The following is a 20,317-nucleotide window of genomic DNA, read 5'->3' as shown; positions in this document are numbered from 1 at the left end:
GGAGGTCAGGGCTGTCAAGGGGCTAACCACCTGATTGTATCCCTTGATGAACCTCCTGTAGAAATTCGCAAAGCCGAGGAAATGTTGCAGCTTCCTACGGCTTCTTGGTTGGGGCCAATCTCTCACCGCCGCAACCTTGGCCGGATCAGGGGAGACGGAGTTGGAGGAGATGATAAACCCCAGGAAGAACAAAGAAGTGCGGTGGAACTCGCACTTCTCGCCCTTCACAAACAGCCGGTTCTCCAACAACCGCTGCAGGACCTGACATACATGCTGGACATAAGTCTCAGGATCCGGGGAAAAGATGAGTATATCGTCTAGATATACGAAGATGAATCGGTGCAGGAAGTCCCGCAAGACGTCGTTAACCAAAGCTTGGAACGTTGCGGGGGCGTTAGTGAGGCCGAATGGCATGACCAGGTATTCAAAGTGACCTAACGGGGTGTTAAATGCCGTCTTCCATTCGTCTCCCTTCCGGATCCGAACCAGGTGGTACGCATTCCTAAGATCCAGCTTTGTGAAGATTTTGGCTCCATGCAGGGGTGTGAACACTGAGTCTAACAGGGGCAACGGGTATCGATTGCGAACCGTAATCTCGTTCAGCCCTCTGTAATCAATGCAGGGACGGAGTCCGCCGTCTTTCTTGCCCACAAAAAAGAAACCAGCACCCATCGGGGAGGTGGAATTTCGGATCAGCCCGGCAGCTAATGAGTCCCGGATGTAGGTTTCCATTGATTCGCGCTCTGTGCGTGAGAGGTTGTACAGCCTGCTGGACGGGTACTCAACGCCCGGGATCAAATCAATAGCGCAATCATACGGACGGTGTGGGGGAAGAGTGAGTGCCAGATCTTTGCTGAAGACGTCAGCAAGATTGTGGTACTCCTCGGGCACCGCCGTCAGATTGGGGGGGACTTTAGCCTCCTCATTAGCCGTCAAACCGGGGGGAACCGAGGATCCTAAACACTCTTGTTGGCAGGTTTCGCTCCACTGAGCCACAACCCCAGACGGCTAATCAGTCCGGGGATTGTGTTTTACCATCCAAGGGAAGCCCAAAGTCACGCGGGAGGTAGAAGGAGTCACATAAAACTCAGTCTTCTCCCGATGATTCCCAGACACTACCAGAGTTACTGGCAGTGTCTTGTGTGTGATTAAAGGGAGAAGGGTGCCATCTAGTGCCCGCACCTTCAATGGTGAAGGGAGCGCCACTAGAGGGAGCCCTACTTCCCTTGCCCATCTGCTGTCCAGCAGATTCCCTTCTGACCCCGTGTCCACCAGTGCTGGGGCTTGAAGGGTTAAATCCCCACTCAGGATTGTAACTGGGAGACGTGCAGCAATGCGTGTGTGTCCCACGTGAATGTCTTGGCCCACCCTTAGCCCAGTTTCTAAGGGCGGGCGTTGGTGTTTAACCGCTTGGGGCAGTCTCTCTGCTGATGCTCACTCGAGCCGCAGACAAAGCACTCCCCGCGGGCCAGTCTCCTCTGTCTATTAGAAGTTCTAAATTTGGCCCTGCTCGTGTCCATAGCATCGTCAGCAGGGAGAGCTGTTACCACACGGAGCACTGAGGCTGTGGAGCGTGGGGAAGGCGGAACCTTTTCGGACCCGGAAGGGAGAGGGACGGCGCGTGCCCGGCCACATCCTTCGTCTCGCTCCCGACGGCGTTCCTGTAACCGAATGTCTAATCGTATAACAAGATCAATAAGCCCGTCCAAATCCCGCGGCTCATCCTTAGCCACCAGGTGCTCCTTCAGGACCGACGACAGTCCGTTTACGAAGGCGGCGCGGAGCGCAGCAGTATTCCATCCGGACCTCGCAGCCGCGATGTGGAAGTCGACTGCATACTCGGCTGCACTCCTACGCCCCTGTCTCATAGACAGCAACACTGTTGAAGCGGTCTCGCCTCTATTTGAGTGATCAAAGACTGTTTTGAACTCCCTCACAAACCCAGTATAAGTTGTTAGGAGCCGTGAATTTTGCTCCCAAAGCGCCGTAGCCCAGGCGCGTGCCTCACCTCGAAGCAAATTAATCACATAAGCCACCCGGCTGGCGTCTGACGCGTACATGACGGGACGCTGTGCAAAGACGAGCGAACACTGCATCAGGAAGTCTGCGCATGTGTCTACACAGCCTCCGTACGGCTCCGGGGGACTTATGTACGCTTCAGGGGATGGTGGGGGGGTTCATTGAGCGACCATTGGAATGTCTATCTTCGGCACCAGGACAGCAGGAGGAGGAGTTGCAGCAGCACCCTGTGCGTGCGCTTCCACCCGTGCGGTGAGAGCCTCCATCCTGCAATTGAGAATAATATTCTGCTCGGTCATTAGATCCAACCGAGCAATGAAGGTGGTGAGTATTTGCTGCAACTCACTGACCACGCCTCCCGCTGGCGCCTGTGCACCCTGCTCTTCCATTGGTTGTTCAACAGATGGTTGACGCCCCTCGGAATCCATGACGTTGGCTGAGATATCCTGTTGGGAAAGTGTAGTGACACGGACCCACAACAGGGGGCGTAAATGAACGGACAATGGATGAGTCAAAATTACAACACTTTACTGTTGTGAAACGTGCACAACGAAATACAGACAAATGCAGAATTTGGATTACAGTCAAATATACGAGGGTGACGTGTGGGCAGGCTCGAGGATAGGAGACAACCGTCCAGAGAAGAGCCGGGCCCCACACGATTTCCACTGCCACCGGATCTAGAACACACTGGAGTCGCCAAGTCCTGAATCCCCAGGTGGCCACCGTCTCCAACTGTCGGATCTGGTACTGCTGGCAGGAGGCAGAAAGACAGTTAAGGGTGAGTGTGTGAAAACACACCCAGTAAACAGTCAGCAAAAAGCAGTTCTTCTCCAGGTGGGAAAAACACCTCCACCTCAAACACAGTAACACGGTTCATGCAGAGCCTGAGAGCTACTTCTCTTAGTTTGACGTGTGGAGTGAAGTCCGTCACTCGTCACGCTTCCCAAACTCAGCGTCCAGCTGCAAGTAGGATCCTCAGGTACTCCTGCAAAGACTCAGAAAATTACGTGCGTTTTGGCACAATCACAGCTGAGAGGTTTACCTATAGGGTAGACAATATCTCGGCAGCGAGGTGGAGTTGCTGCCCCGCTTTTGAGGTGATGGTGATGATGAGTGACAGCTGGTGCTTGTTGATGAGTGACAGCTGTCACTCCCGGATGCTCCGGTGCCCTCTCGTGCCTGAAGCCCGCACTTCAGGCAGGGCGCCCTCTGGTGGTGGGCCAGCAGTACCTCCTCTTCAGCGGCCCACACAACACTCCCAAACACTTATTGAGTGTTGTTAGAAGGAAAGGTGATGTAACACAGTGGTAAATATGTTGCAGGCATCCATTTCAAAATGAGCAAATATTTGCACAAAGATGATCAGTTTGAACATTAAATATCTTGTCTTTGTGGTGTATTCAATTGAATATAGATTGTAAAGGATTTGCAAATCATTTACATTTTTCACAATGTCCCAACTTCATTGGAATTGGGGTTGTACAAGGATGCAAACGGGTTGTGTGACTGGGGCTTGAACCCAGGCCTATTTGTTGGTAGTTGGGAACTGAACCAAGGCCTATATGTTGGTAGCTAGGAATTGAACCCAGGCCTATGTGTTGGTAATTGAACCCGGGCCTATATGTTGGTAGCTGGGAACTGAACCCAGGCCTAAATGTTGGTAGCTAGGAACTGACCCAGGCCTATATGTTGATAATTGAACCCAGGTCTATATGTTGGTAGCTGGGAACTGAACCCAGGTCTGTAAGTTGGTAGCTAGGATCTGAACCCAGGCTTATATGTTGGTAGCTGGGAACTGAACCTAGATCTATATGTTGGTAATTGAACCCAGGCCTATATGTTGGTAGCTGGGAACTGAACCCAGGCTTATATGTTGGTAGCTGGCAACTGAACCCAGGCTTATATGTTGGTAGCTCATTTCCTCCTTGCTAGAGGTCATTAATCAAGTTCATGCTTATTTTTCTGTCAATCCAATGATGGTGCACTACTTGTTCATACTCCTGGGTCACACCAGGGTTTTGAGTTTCATATTCTCTTAATACCGGTCTTGAAATAAAGCCATTGTCTTGCCTTTTATCTCCACATCTCGACTTTTCCTGCACTTCTTGTTTCCAAAATCAGCCAGTTTTCTTCTTCTACACCGTTGACTCCAACATGTTGATCATGTTTATCTTCACTGTTGCGTTGTCAGGCACAACACGGCAGGCATTCTCCTCACTACTGCACACAGCTCTTTAAAATTGTCTGCGAAGAAGGTGACAGTATTAGAGGTGACCATGCCTTGTTATAGTCATGAAATAAATTTAGCAGTTGTGATCCATTTCGTGAGGAATGTCCGATGAGAGACTAAGTCAGCAAGTTGAAATCATGTGCACACTGCCGTTCACCTTTCACCCACATTTTCTGCAGCGAGAGTGCGCGAGAATGTCTCGTCTGAGTTCACTGGCCTTAATTTTGTAAAGTCTGAGGTAAAAGTGGAAAAGCAAGCAAGAGTGTTTCTTCTGCTTTGTACTTACATCCCTCATGAGCCTTTGCAAGAAGTTCAACAACTTGATCATTCCAATGCACTGTGCAAAGTGTTCCTGTCCTGAAACTGATCTTTCTGTGTTGACCAGGTATTCACTAAGTTTGCTGGAGATTGTAGAGTTTTTAGAGAAAGATCCAGATGACATGGATGTCTTGAAAAAGTAAGTAAATTATTAGTATTTGCTAATTTGACTGTATTGTGCATCTGAAATCATCAGTGGCCCTGTCTGTTTATTTATTTTGACAATAGTTAGTTTAATTAATGAGTAAAAACCAACACATCCCATTATTCTGTCATGGGTTGAGAGGTTACCTAAAAAGTAATCCATTAAAGCAGGGGTTTTCAAAGTGTGGGAGAGTGAGCTCCCCCAAAGAACAAATGAATAGCTACCCCCCGCCACACTGACACATACACAAAATTTCAACATCTTTGTGTGTTTCTTTTTATTCTTTAACACGTTAAAACACATTTTAAATATACAGTAGTGTTCAGAATAATAGTAGTGCTATTGTTGGGAAGGTGTCGTAACACGGACCCGCAACAGGGGGCGCAAATGAACGGACAATGGATAAGACAAAGAGTAACAATTTAATGTTGTGAAACGCACAACTGGATACAGACAAAAATATATAATGCCAATTAAACACAAGGTGACGTGCGGGCAGGCTCGAAGATAGGAGACCTCTGGCGATCGAAGAGCCGGGACCCACACAGCTTCCACCACCAACGGCCTGAAGAACACCGGAGACGCCAAGTCCTGAGTCCCCAGGTGGTCACCGTCTTCTGTTGCAGACCCTGGTACTGCTGGCAGAAGATGAAAACAGTTAATGGTGAGTGTGTATCCACACACCCAGTAATCCTTCACCCACAGGTCTTCAGGGAGGGAAAACCTCCACCTCTGATACAGAATCACCCGTGCAGCTCCTGACAGTTGCTCCTTGGATGGAGTGAGAGGCGGAGTGAGAGGCGAAGACGTCGCAGACTCTCACTGCACGCCAATCCAATTATTACAGACTTCAGGAGTACGGCTGCACACAGAACAATAATTAGTCTCAAAACAGTATGACTTGCAGAGAATTACCTTGAACGGTAGCTGATTTCTCGGCGAGGAGGTGGAGTAATAATCCGGCTTTTGTAGGGAAGGTGGTGATTGGTGAAAACTGGTGTAAATGAGTGACAGCTGTCACTGTCTGTTGTCTCGGCGCCCTCTTATGCTTGAAGCCCGCACTCCAAGCAGGGCGCCGACTGGTGGTGGTGGGCCAGCAGTACCTCCTCTTCAGCGGCCCACACAACAGCTATGTGACTAAAAAGATTAATCCAGGTTTTGCGTATATTTCTTATTGTTACATGGGAAACAAGGTACCGGTAGATTCAGTAGATTCTCACAAATCCAACAAGACCAAGCATTCATGATATACACACTCTTAAGGCTATGAAATTGGGCTATTAGTAAAAAAAAAAAGTAGAAAAGGGGGTGTTCACAATAATAGTAGCATCTGCTGTTGACGCTACAAACTCAAAACTATTATGTTCAAACTGCTTTTTTAGCAATCCTGTGAATCACTAAACTAGTATTTAGTTGTATAAATACAGTTTTTCATGATTTCTTCACATCTGCGAGGCATTAATTTTGTTGGTTTAAAACCATGATTTTGCTCGGTTATTAGTGTGCCTGGGGTCATTGTCTTGCTGAAACACCCATTTCAAGGGCATGTCCTCTTCAGCATAAGGCAACATGACCTCTTCAAGTATTTTGACATATCCAAACTGATCCATGATACCTGGTATGCGATATATAGGCCCAACACCATAGTAGGAGAAACATGCCCATATCATGATGCTTGCACCACCATGCTTCACTGTCTTCACTATGAACTGTGGCTTGAATTCAGAGTTTGGGGGTCGTCTCACAAACTGTCTGCGGCCCTTGGACCCAAAAAGAACAAATTTACTCTCATCAGTCCACAAAATATTCCTCCATTTCTCTTTAGGCCAGTTGATGTGTTCTTTGGCAAATTGTAACCTCTTCTGCACGTCTTTTATTTAACAGAGGGACTTTGCAGGGATTCTTGCAAATAAATTAGCTTCACACAGGCGTCTTCTAACTGTCACAGCACTTACAGGTAACTCCAGACTGTCTTTGATCATCCTGGAGCTGATCAATGGGTGAGCCTTTGCCATTCTGGTTATTCTTCTATCCATTTTGATGGTTGTTTTCCATTTTCATCCACGCGTCTCTGGTCTTTTTGTCTATTTTAAAGCATTGGCGATCATTGTAGATGAACAGCCTATAATTTTTTTGCACCTGCGTCTAAGTTTTCCCCTCTCCAATCAACTTTTTAATCAAACTACACTGTTCTTCTGAACAGTGTCTTGAACGTCCCATTTTCCTCAGGCTTTCAAAGAGAAAAGCATGTTTAACAGGTGCTGGCTTCATCCTTAAATAGGGGACACCTGATTCACACCTGTTTGTTCCACAAAATTGACGAACTCACCGACTGAATGCCACACTACTATTATTGTGAACACCCCCTTTTCTACTTGTTTTTACTAATAGCCCAATTTCATAGCCTTAAGAGTGTGCATATCACGAATGCTTGGTCTTGTTGGATTTGTGAGAATCTACTGAATCTACTGGTACCTTGTTTCCCATGTAACAAGAAATATACTCAAAACCTGGATTAATCTTTTTAGTCACATAGCACTACTATTATTCTGAACACTACTGTATTCGTGTGTTTTTAAGTGCTGTCTATGCATTTACACATTTTACAGCCTTTGTAAACATTTTAAACATATTTTTAAAGAACTTTCTATTCTTTCACACCCTTTTCAAACATTTTAAACATTTTTAAAAAAGTTTCTATTCTATTTTTACCTTTTGTCATATTTTTAAATATCTTTTTTTAACATTTAAAGTAGACCTGCATTGAAATAAATGTGGTCAGATTTCAGAAAGAAATAGCTGATATGTATTTATAAGACCCTTGTGAATGCAGTAAAGTAAATCTGTAAGCCCAAATTTGTAATTCAGCGGAGAAATCTTCGTTTAAAAATGACAAATTTGCAGCTAAAATTTAGCCCTCTGTGAAAACAGTTTGTACAGCCGTATCATTTCCATGACGTCAGGGACAAGACGACTCGCTCCCGCCTTCAGTCCGATCCCGCATTGAAATTGATTTTATCTGTTAGTAATGTTACTTATACACGTCCTGGTTTCAACATCCAAAAGTAAGCTGCAATGATGTGAGATACAGATCTGTGTGCTCAGATCAGCAGCGACATCGACAGCAGGCGCCGTTCTTCCTCTCCCGCTCTCTGCCTCCGCTGCGCTTATTAAGTCTGCGGGCTCGTTACCGAGCTCGTTAACCGCCGACGCGGGCCACTCACACCGCCCGTGTCTGCTTTGCAGCCGGTGTTGTGCCAGATTCAGCGCACAACACCGGCATCACCTCTCTGTCTACTGAATGGAGCTGCAGCACACTTGGCACAAGTCCTGAGATTACGCTCGCTGTTTTAATGCGAAGCGGCCGGTACACCTGTTGCTGCAAGGACAGACTTCTTGCGGCAAAATCCACAGCACCGCACGTCTCGGCAATCGGAGCCCCAGAGATCCATGGACGCTGAGAGAGGTTTATATATTTTTAATGACTCGGATTCTTTGCGGGTCTCGCCTCCATACCCCCGCGATGGTACTGTAGGCGAAAGACAGTAGATTTTCATTGCGACACCACTCAATCAAACGGGCGTATGAAAAAGTCCCCCAAAATAATTTTCAAGCACAAATAAAAGAAATGTGTACTCACCAAACGTGCCTCAAGACAATATGAATTTTTAAAAAAAGTAGGTCCTTCCATATAAGACAAGAAAAAGGTGCAGATGCAAACTGACGTAAATCCACAAATTACAATTGGCGCAATGCATGCTGGGAGAGGATCTTGTCCGTGATGTCTCCGCAGCGTCCATGATGAGAGGGACAGTTTGCGGAGGGCTAAATGTTAGCTGTAAATTTGTCATTTTCAAATGAAGATTTCTCCGTTGAATGACAGATCTGGGCTTGCAGATTTACTTTACTACATTCAGAAGGATCTCGTGTAAATGTAAGTCATTTTTTGTCCAAAACATCTGACTGCATTTTTTTCAATGCAGGTCTTCTTTAAACATCTCTGCGTGTTTTTAAATGTCGTTGATATAACTAACACATTTTAGCATAAATAATATTAATTAAAATTTTATATATATTTAGTCTCTCATCTAGTCTCACCTTTGTTTAGTGTGAGCACTGAGTCTGGGTCTTTGACGCGCACAGCCGGCTGATGCGGGGATGCACTGTGGAGAGGAGCAAACGAAGATCGTCCTCTATTTTCTTCTTTTTTTGGTTGCCCCAAACTCTGTCTTCTCACTGGTAGATTTACGCACTAAAAATTTATCCACTTTGTTCCTGACATTCCTTTTTTCCCCTTCTTCTTTTGTTGGTTAACAGTATTTACAGTTGTTTTTTTTTTTTTTGCAACCCCCCTGAAGAACTCTGGCGCCCCTCGGGGGGGGGGGGGCTCACAGTTTGAAAACCACTGCATTAAAGTGACTGAATACCTGCTAAAAAGGCTACATTTACAACAACAAATAATCTTGTTTCCCTTTTTGGTAATGAAAACAAAATTATGGTAAAACGTCAACATGCTGAAGGTTTGAAAATGTCAAAAGGTTTATATCTCACATTAGCTGATCGCACAGTATATCCACTATATTCACATATATTCTGTTGGATGTCATAGCATTAGTAAAGTAATTAACCAAAATGCCCCCGTGGTTTATGAGGATAGTAATTTTGTAATTTTGCAGTTATTTTTCAAGTAAGTTTGGCCAGTCACACAGTGTTGACATGTTGTGTCATTAACCTATTTTTGGTTATTTTGTCAGAATACGTCAGTCGTACTCATAAAATATTTAATGTCACATTACAATAAAATCCTGATGGATTTTCATGAAGATTTTTTTTTAAGTAATTCAATAAAGTTACTAAGTACCTGCTAAAAAGGCTAAATTTACAAGGACAAATAATCTTGGTTCACATTTTTTTTTAAATGAAAACAAAATTCTGGTAAAGCATCAACCTACTGAAGGCTTGAAAATGTCAACAGGCTTATATCTCACATTAGCTGATCACACAGTATGTCCACTGTATTCACTTATATATTCTGTTGGATGTCATAACATTAGTAAAGTAATTAACCAAAATGCCCCTGTGGTTTAAGAGGAAAGTACATGTACAATTGTAGAAGAAATGACAATTATAGATGATGTCATAGAAATTGTAACAGTGGAAATTGTACATGAAACATCTAAGAATATTCTAATCAGTTGTGTATACAGAGCACCAGATTCTTGCGTTGTGAAATTTACAGATAAAATAATAGAATGATTCCATCAAATCAAAAACAAAACACTTTTTATGTGTGGAGACTTTAACATTAATATAGAAAGCTCCAGTTGCCAAAGAACAAGTGATTTGTGCATTCAATGTATAGTTTGGGTTTATTCCCCTTGATAACAAAACCAACCAGAATTACATCGCAAAGTGCAGCTGTAATTGACAATATATTCACAAATAGAACAGATGAAATTATTAAGAATGGGATCTTGATGACAGATCTTAGTGATCATTTACCAGTTTTTTCAATATTTAAATACAAAAATTGGTACAAGAAAAAAACTGTTATAAATTTTAAAAGAGATAAGTCAGTAAAAGCCTTAGAGGCATTAAATTATGACCTTAAAAATCAAAATTGGGAAGAAGTTTATGTCGGCGACGTTAATGTAGCATATAATTAATTTATGAAAATACTGATGAAATCATATAATAAAAACTGTAAATTAATAAAATTTAGTAAGAAAAGAGTAAATAAACCATGGCTGACTAAGGGAATAAAAAATGCTTGTGTAAAGAAAAACTATTTATATAGGTGCTTTTTAAAAATGCAAACAAATGAAACAGAACACAGATACAAAAAATATAAAAATAAACTATTGACAATAATTAGGAAACAAAAAAAAGATGATTATAGTGAACAATTAAATAAGAGTAAAGATAATATAAAGGCAACATGGGGAATTATAAATAGTGTGATTAAAAGTGATGGAGCGAAATCAACTTTTCCAAATTACTTTGTCAAGGAAAATAAAGAGATATATGACATAAAAGAAGTTGCAAATGAGTTTAATGATTATTTTTCAAATATGGGATCAAGTCTGGTAGGAAATAAACTAATAGTAGAAAACCAAGATTCAGAACCAAAGTAAAGGAATGGAGTATTGCAGTTAATGGAGTAAAATTATGGAACAACCTCAACAAAGAAATCAAAGAATCAAGCTCGCATAAATTATTTAAAAAAGGTATTAAACTAGATGTATTAAGTAAGTATGAAACTATGAAATAAGTCAGTGGGTTGTGACAGTCTAAAATGTAATCTGTTAATAATGTAATCTTTTAAATAATGGCTAAAATTATGAAATAAGTCAGTGATATGTGACAAAGTCAAAAAATGTAATTTGTTAATGTTGAATAATGATGCTTAAAATTGAAAGATTGTATTGTAAAAAGACTTGTTCTTCCCTCTGCTCCTTTTCATTCAATGTCTTGTAATATATTCATTTCTGCTTTTCTGTTTTTCTTTTAAATGAATGAAATAAATATTGAAAGAAAGTAATTATGTGAATTCCATGAAGATTTTAATCTAATAATGGTTTAATGCTTTTTCCACTCACTAAGACATAATATATTGACGTGTGTTGTATGTACAGATCCCATTTAAAAAACATGCATTTGTAGTCAGATTCCAACATTTTGATCTTTGTAGCTATAGTGTAATAAAGGTACATTATCCCAGTTATGTGTAATCTGTTACTCACCAAGCCTGGCAAGAACATTGAATTGTGCCACCTTGCAGTTTGTCAATAAACGTTCAAATTACACTATGTAACACACTTTTTGTTCCTGGCTTCTAAGTGTTATATTTCAACTTCTTATGTCTAAAGTCTATGGAAAAATGACTACATTTTGCACAAACTTTGATTTTTTTTTTTTTTTTTTTTTTTTTTACGTTCTTTTGTTTTTTTTTTAAGTTCTAAAAGTTTCTTGAAATTTCTAGATAATTCTGTAAACTTCTAGAAAATTCTGGACAGTTCTAGCAGTTAAAGAATATTCTGGAAGACTACTCAGTAGCAGTGAAGGCGAATCGAGAATATTCTTGAAAACCGACAAATTTCAAAATATCATTGTCCTGATCACAGAAGCAAAATTTCTGTGGAATAACAGCTATTTTCTATTTATTTAAGGCATAACAGATTAGGAAAACACGCTGTGTACCCAGGAACAAAATAAAAATAAAAATTTGTTACATAGTGTTATTGGCATGATGATGTTGATAGTAGTAATAATAATAAATAATAATTGCTCATATTAATACAACGTGCAGTAGTCTTCAGTGGTAAAGTCCGAAAACATTTTTTTTCTTTTTCAACAAAACTGCAGTTACATCTTTCATGTTAATGAAACTGTATAATGTAAATGTTCATGACGCCATCTGCTCCATTTATCCACAGCTTCCATTGCAAAACATTCATCTTCCTTTGCACACAGATTGTTCTGCATTAATTGTTGTAATATAGCAGTAATCCCTGCAAAAATCTTCTAACAGATATAAGATATTGGCTGCCCGCAAACATCTTTCGTGTCTTTGCCACCAGCTTCACACAGACTCTGGTGAACATGCGTAACCGACACAACAACGTGGTGCCCACCATGGCTCAGGGTGTGGTGGAATACAAGGAGGCCTTTGGAGTGGATCCTGTCACAAACCAGAATGTTCAGTATTTCCTGGACCGGTTCTACATGAGTCGCATCTCCACACGCATGCTCATGAACCAGCACAGTCAGTATAGCACTCAGTGATTATCAGCTACAATTAATGAAATTCAAAAATTAATAGGTTTTTGCAGTACTGCAACTGGTCTCTGTGACTTAGTTATACAATTAGTAGCAGAATGAAAGTATGTGCATTACTGTCATCACATAAAGTACACTGAAGTACTCGTGTAGATATTTAATTCATGCATGGTATACCATGTGTAACGCATTACGCAATAACACCACATTATGGAATAACTCATCAAGATGTAATATTTTTCACTTTATTATGCAATAATAATAAAATAATAATAATAATAATAATATGTAATTTCCCCACATTTTGTAATAAAGTACATATTGCAGTGGCTATTATGAAATGTGCCAGATTATTACAAAATATGGGTGTTATTACTTAATGAAGTGAAAATTAAGTTATTACATTTTGCAGATGTTTGAGTTATGGATGATACAACACATGTAATACATTATGCAATAACACCACATTATGAAATAACTCAGAAAGATGTAATTTTTTTCACTTCATTATGTAATAACACCCATATTTGGAATAATCTGGATGCAATATGCAATTTCCCCACTTTTTATAATAAATTACATATTGTAGTGGCTATTACAAAGTGTTCCGGATTATTACAAACTATGGGTGTTATTACATAGTTAAGTGAAAATTAAGTTATTACATTTTGCAGATGTTTAAGAGTTATAGAGGGTGCAACATGTGTAATGCATTACGTTATAACACTGCATCATGTAATAAAAATGTAAGAAATTCCCACTTAATGTAATTTGACCCACATTTTGTACTAATCTGCATATAACAGATTTCTCACTACATATTGCAGTGGCTATTACAGAATACAGGCATTATGCTTTTTTTCTGACAGAAATGTAATGATATGGTATACTGTGTAATAACCATTGAGAATGGATATTTTCATCTGTGCATGCTAATAACAGGATGAAAATTGATGAATAGACTATGTAGTTATCCACAATCCGCTCTAAACATAGCCGGGGCCCTTCATTAATGTGCCACAAAAAGTAAGACAGAAAAGTAATATTTTTTTCTATTTTATTGCACAGTCACTATTACGTTTAATTATATTCCATTCATGCCTTTGCCCCATCACATTTCATTCTGATGCATTCTTATAGTATTATTCGTAGTATTATTGCATTTAGGCTATTTATTCCAAAATAGGGGTGTTGTTACATAATGAAGTGAAAAATGTATTACATTTCCTTGCATTACTGCATAACACATTGTTGCACCATATCTAAGTGCATAGAGTATATTTGCACTGTTTTTAAGTCACCACCAGGAGGATGTGTCTATACTCTCATTCTCTGTAGCATTAATCTTTGATGGCAGCGTGAACCCGGCCCATCCCAAACATATTGGCAGCATTGACCCCACCTGCGACGTCGTGGAGGTTGTAAAAGGTAGAACCATTTAATTAAAATAAGAGACTGAGCATACACCTTGCACATGTATTTTATTACAGTATTTTTAGATCATATGTGAAGAGAAAATGTGTAATTTGTACACGACAAGCTAACGAAGTCTATTTTTAAAATGCAGGTCGCCTTGTAGCGTGAAATAAAATGAATAATGATGAGTTTTTCATTTTGTAGATGCCTGTGAGACGTCTAAGATGCTGTGTGAGCAGTATTATCTGACCTCTCCAGAGATGACCGTCACAGAAGTCAACTGTGAGTCTTTAAAAACATGCAATAGTTTTTACGTAGGATACATCTGCAAAACCAAAGGGTGCATTCAAAGAAGTCAGTGTGCAAAACAAAAGCATTGCTGTTGGAAATAACATTAATATTAACAAACACAAGGCCAGTGAAACATGTCCAAAGTAAACCAACTAAAGTGCAGTTAAAACATTAATATGTGAATAACCAGCTGAACACGTGGAGAATTTAAACCTTCAGACAAACTGTGCACTCATAACTCTTTCTAAGGCAGTTACGTAGTTAATAGTTGATGTCAATACTGTCAATGCAAAATAAAATAGTAACAGAAATGTTCAGCGATACTACCTTTTGCAGAGTAAACATCTTGACAAGACACCGTTGCACCACCAGACACATTTACATATTTGCATTTACAGATTTGTTAAATCCTGCTGAGTTTTTCAAATCTAGACTTAAAACGTTGTCCCAGTTATGTGCAAGTACTAACAAATAGCTTTATTTTATAATAATAATTTTATTTATTTAGCACTTTAAGCTGAAACTTTTTACAAAGGGCTTAACATATTATAACTCTTTATATAAAATGTAAAATACATATAAACACCAAACAGTGAAGGCAAGAAGAAGGCAAAGAATAAAGCTGATTAACAGAAGACAATAAATGTTTTAAGATTTCTCTTAAATGATTCAACTGAAGTAAACCTTTTGATATCAAAAGGCAAACTGTTCCACAGTGTCAGAGCAAAGAATCCAAAACCTTATGACATTTATACCTTATTGTACAATATAAAAGAAGAACCCTGTTCATCCCGATGTCCATGAGTCTTGTAAGCACAACTTCTCCTAAACTTCAATTAAATTCCAAACAGTGGTGGCCCGCGATGTGAAGATATGCCTGAAGGAAAAATAATTCTGGTCTGACAGCTTCAAGGGGAGATAAGTGGACCTTTTTTGTGCATGTTGTTTATCAAATAAATGTGCAAACATCAATACACAGATTGACCACTTTAATTCAGGTATTTCATAACAAAAGAGTTAATACCACTGACATATAATACACTCAAGCAATGACTATTATTTTCTGACCTCGAGTTACATTTACACAGTCAAATTTTGCTGAGTTTTTCCAAAATCTAGACTTAAATATTACTTTCTTGTATGTAATTTGGCCTGTGCTGTTTAATAAGTGTGCTGTATTTAAAATTATGTACATACATTTTAAGATTTATTGTCTGTTGTAAAAAAATTGATTGATTGATTGATTGATTTGTGTTCAATTTGTATTTTAATTATGGTATGTATAATTTTGCACTGAAAAGTGGAATATCGGTTGTAAGTTGTTATTATTAGTAGTAGTAGTATTGAACATATCAGAAGGACAGCTCAGGTAGGAAGGTTTGGAGACAAAGTCAGGAGAGATTGAGGTGGTTTGGACATGTACAGAGGAGGGATGCAGGGTATATAGGGAGAAGGATGCTGAGGATGGAGCCACCAGACAGGAAGTGAAGAGGGAGACCAAAGAGGAGGTTAGTGGATGTGCTGAGGGAGGACATGCAGGTGGTTGGTGTGACCGAGGGAGATACAGAGGACAGGATGAGATGGAAATGATTGACCTGCTGTGGCGACTCCTAACGGGAGCATCCGAAACAAGAAGAGTATATTGTTGTTGTTTCGGTTATTATGGCCTTATTTTATGTTGTTGCATTTCAGATGATCAGCTTTGCATGTTGATTACCATTTTTTAACACAGCTAAAGGAATCCCACTAAAATTGTCTGTATATAGCTAATGATTAATAGGTTGCTTACTGCCGTATTTGTTTTTCTAATCAGAGGGTTAAAACCCTGCGGCCTCCTGAAGGCACAAGAATACTTTCATATGCACATTTGCAGACAGTATACCTGTCCACAGCTGTACCACGATTAAACTTTATCAGCCTCCTCCAAAACAATCACACAGACCTGATGTTCTCACATTTGAGTAAAATGTTGGTTTGACTTGTGTTTCTGCAAAATTCAGCTGAGCTTTCCGTGATTAAACTTTTAGTCTTTGTTGCTTTATCTGAGGCCCGGTTCCTCTTTCCTGGACCAAAAATCCAGAATCAGCCCACACAGAGATAATAGTTTCTAAGAGGACGTATTGAAAGAAAAAAAAAAAAAAAAAAAAAAAAAAAAATATATATATATATATATATATATATATATATATATATATATATATATATATACACACACACACTCAACAAAAATATAAACGCAACACTTTTGGTTTTGCTCCCATTTTGTATGAGATGAACTCAAAGATCTAAAACTTTTTCCACATACACAATATCACCATTTCCCTCAAATATTGTTCACAAACCAGTCTAAATCTGTGATAGTGAGCACTTCTCCTTTGCTGAGATAATCCATCCCACCTCACAGGTGTGCCATATCAAGATGCTGATTAGACACCATGATTAGTGCACAGGTATGCCTTAGACTGCCCACAATAAAAGGCCACTCTGAAAGGTGCAGTTTTATCACACAGCACAATGCCACAGATGTCGCAAGATTTGAGGGAGTGTGCAATTGGCATGCTGACAGCAGGAATGTCAACCAGAGCTGTTGCTCGTGTATTGAATGTTCATTTCTCTACCATAAGCCGTCTCCAAAGGCGTTTCAGAGAATTTCGCAGTACATCCAACCAGCCTCACAACCGCAGACCACGTGTAACCACACCAGCCCAGGACCTCCACATCCAGCATGTTCACCTCCAAGATCGTCTGAGACCAGCCACTCGGACAGCTGCTGAAACAATCGGTTTGCATAACCAAAGAATTTCTGCACAAACTGTCAGAAACCGTCTCAGGGAAGCTCATCTGCATGCTCGTCGTCCTCATTGGTGTCTTGACCTGACTCCAGTTCGTCGTCGTAACCGACTTGAGTGGGCAAATGCTCACATTCGCTGGCGTTTGTCACGTTGGAGAGGTGTTCTCTTCACGGATGAATCCCGGTTCACACTGTTCAGGGCAGATGGCAGACAGCGTGTGTGGCGTCCTGTGGGTGAGCGGTTTTCTGATGTCAATGTTGTGGATTGAGTGGCCCATGGTGGCGGTGGGGTTATGGTATGGGCAGGCGTCTGTTATGGACGAAGAACACAGGTGCATTTTATTGATGGCATTTTGAATGCACAGAGATACCGTGACAAGATCCTGAGGCCCATTGTTGTGCCATACATCCAAGAACATCACCTCATGTTGCAGCAGGATAACGCACGGCCCCATGTTGCAAGGATCTGTACACAATTCTTGGAAGCTGAAAATGTCCCAGTTCTTGCATGGCCGGCATACTCACCGGACATGTCACCCATTGAGCATGTTTGGGATGCTAACTTTCATCAGCATTGGCAAGCTAACTAGCTTGCTAACGCTTTCGTTTTTATTTATTTATTTTTTTTATTTTTTTTTATTGTATTTTTATTTTTATTTTTTTTTCTCTTTTAGCACTGTTGTCGTGCGTTATCTGTGCTGCTCCACAGCGTGTTTAGTTGATTTTTATTTTATTTTAGCACCGTTGTCATGCGTTGACTGTGCTGCTTCATGGCCTGTTTGGTGCCTTGATTGGGGCACTCCTTCTGCTGAATCACCTTTAAATTATTTACACATTATTCACTTTGTGTGTTTTTAGGAATCTGCTAGGTTGCATAGCTACTAGCTCTTAGCCGATTTAGCATGGCGGCTTCTCCTGTCTCTCCCGTACTTTTCTGCTCTGGGTGTGAAATGTTTAGTTATTCCTCGGCCTCCTTTAGCAGTAACGGTACTTGTAATAAGTGTAGCTTATTCGTAGCTTTGGAGGCCAGGCTGGGCGAATTGGAGACTCGGCTCCGCACCGTGGAAAATTCTACAGCTAGCCAGGCCCCTGTAGTCGGTGCGGACCTAGGTAGCTTAGCCGCCGCTAGTTCCCCCCTGGCAGATCCCGGGCAGTCGGGAAAGCAGGCTGACTGGGTGACTGTGAGGAGGAAGCGTAGCCCTAAACAGAAGCCCCGTGTACACCGCCAAAAATCTATTTAAGCATAAAAATTCAAAAAGAAAAAATAATATAGCACCTTCAATTGCACCACAGACTAAAACAGTTAAATGTGGTCTATTAAACATTAGGTCTCTCTCTTCTAAGTCCCTGTTGGTAAATGATATAATAATTGATCAACATATTGATATAATAAATGAGTCAACACCCCCGAGTCACACTAACTGTCAGAATGCTCGTAGCACGGGCCGTGGCGGAGGATTAGCAGCAATCTTCCATTTCAGTTTATTAATTAATCAAAAACCTAGACAGAGCTTTAATTCATTTGAAAGCTTGTCTCTTAGTCTTGTCCATCCAAATTGGAAGTCCCAAAAACCAGTTTTATTTGTTATTATCTATCGTCCACCTGGTCGTTACTGTGAGTTTCTCTGTGAATTTTCAGACCTTTTGTCTGACTTAGTGCTTAGCTCAGATAAGATAATTATAGTGGGCGATTTTAATATCCACACAGATGCTGAGAATGACAGCCTCAACACTGCATTTAATCTATTATTAGACTCTATCGGCTTTGCTCAAAAAGTAAATGAGTCCACCCACCACTTTAATCATATCTTAGATCTTGTTCTGACTTATGGTATGGAAATAGAAGACTTAACAGTATTCCCTGAAAACTCCCTTCTGTCTGATCATTTTTTAATAACATTTACATTTACCCTGATGGACTACCCTGCAGTGGGGAATAAGTTTCATTACACTAGAAGTCTTTCAGAAAGCGCTGTAACTAGGTTTAAGGATATGATTCCTTCGTTATGTTCTCTAATGTCATATACCAACACAGAGCAGAGTAGCTACCTAAACTCTGTAAGGGAGTTAGAGTATCTCGTCAATAGTTTTACATCCTCTTTGAAGACAACTTTGGATGCTGTAGCTCCTCTGAAAAAGAGAGCTTTAAATCAGAAGTGTCTGACTCCATGGTATAACTCACAAACTCGTAGCTTAAAGCAGATAACCCGTAAGTTGGAGAGGAAATGGCGTCTCACTAATTTAGAAGATCTTCACTTAGCCTGGAAAAAGAGTTTGTTGCTCTATAAAAAAGCCCTCCGTAAAGCTAGGACATCTTTCTACTCATCACTAATTGAAGCAAATAAGAACAACCCCAGGTTTCTTTTCAGTACTGTAGCCAGGCTGACAAAGAGTCAGAGCTTTATTGAGCTGAGTATTCCATTAACTTTAACTAGTAATGACTTCATGACTTTCTTTGCTAACAAAATTTTGACTATTAGAGAAAAAATTACTCATAACCATCCCAAAGATGTATCGTTATCTTTGGCTGCTTTCAGTGATGCCGGTATTTGGTTAAATATGATCAATCTATCTTTGTTAGTTGGTTATGTACCACAGGCCTTTAAGGTGGCAGTAATTAAACCATTACTTAAAAAGCCATCACTTGACCCAGCTATCTTAGCTAATTATAGGCCAATTTCCAACCTTCCTTTTCTCTCAAAGATTCTTGAGAGGGTAGTTGTAAAACAGTTAACTGATCACCTGCAGAGGAATGGTCTATTTGAAGAGTTTCAGTCAGGTTTTAGAATTCATCATAGTACAGAAACAGCATTAGTGAAGGTTACAAATGATCTTCTTATGGCTTCGGACAGTGGACTTATCTCTGTGCTTGTTCTGTTGGACCTCAGTGCTGCTTTTGATACTGTTGACCATAAAATTTTATTACAGAGATTAGAGCATGTCATAGGTATTAAAGGCACTGCGCTGCGGTGGTTTGAATCATATTTGTCTAATAGATTACAGTTTGTTCATGTAAATGGGGAATCTTCTTCACAGACTAAAGTTAATTATGGAGTTCCACAAGGTTCTGTGCTAGGACCAATTTTATTCACTTTATACATGCTTCCCTTAGGCAGTATTATTAGACGGTATTGCTTAAATTTTCATTGTTACGCAGATGATACCCAGCTTTATCTATCCATGAAGCCAGAGGATACACACCAATTAGCTAAACTGCAGGATTGTCTTACAGACATAAAGACATGGATGACCTCTAATTTCCTGCTTTTAAACTCAGATAAAACTGAAGTTATTGTACTTGGCCCCACAAATCTTAGAAGCATGG

General features: G+C 40.4%; 1 protein-coding gene across 1 annotated transcript in view; it reads left to right on the top strand.

Moving 5' to 3' along the window:
- The window catches only part of pdk4 (pyruvate dehydrogenase kinase, isozyme 4), a 46,550-nt gene that overhangs the window by 14,607 nt on the left and 11,626 nt on the right, over positions 1-20,317 (top strand). The window contains exons 3-6 of the mRNA XM_034161230.1: positions 4,638-4,709; positions 12,296-12,480; positions 13,833-13,922; positions 14,115-14,192. Of these exons, the coding sequence (XP_034017121.1) occupies positions 4,638-4,709; positions 12,296-12,480; positions 13,833-13,922; positions 14,115-14,192 (425 nt within the window). The remainder of the gene's footprint in view (positions 1-4,637; positions 4,710-12,295; positions 12,481-13,832; positions 13,923-14,114; positions 14,193-20,317) is intronic.

Source organism: Thalassophryne amazonica, chromosome 20, assembly GCF_902500255.1.
Source record: "Thalassophryne amazonica chromosome 20, fThaAma1.1, whole genome shotgun sequence".
Taxonomy (NCBI): Eukaryota; Metazoa; Chordata; class Actinopteri; order Batrachoidiformes; family Batrachoididae; genus Thalassophryne; species Thalassophryne amazonica.
Note: the sequence above shows the minus strand (reverse complement) of the source record. Positions and strands in the feature narration are given on the sequence as shown.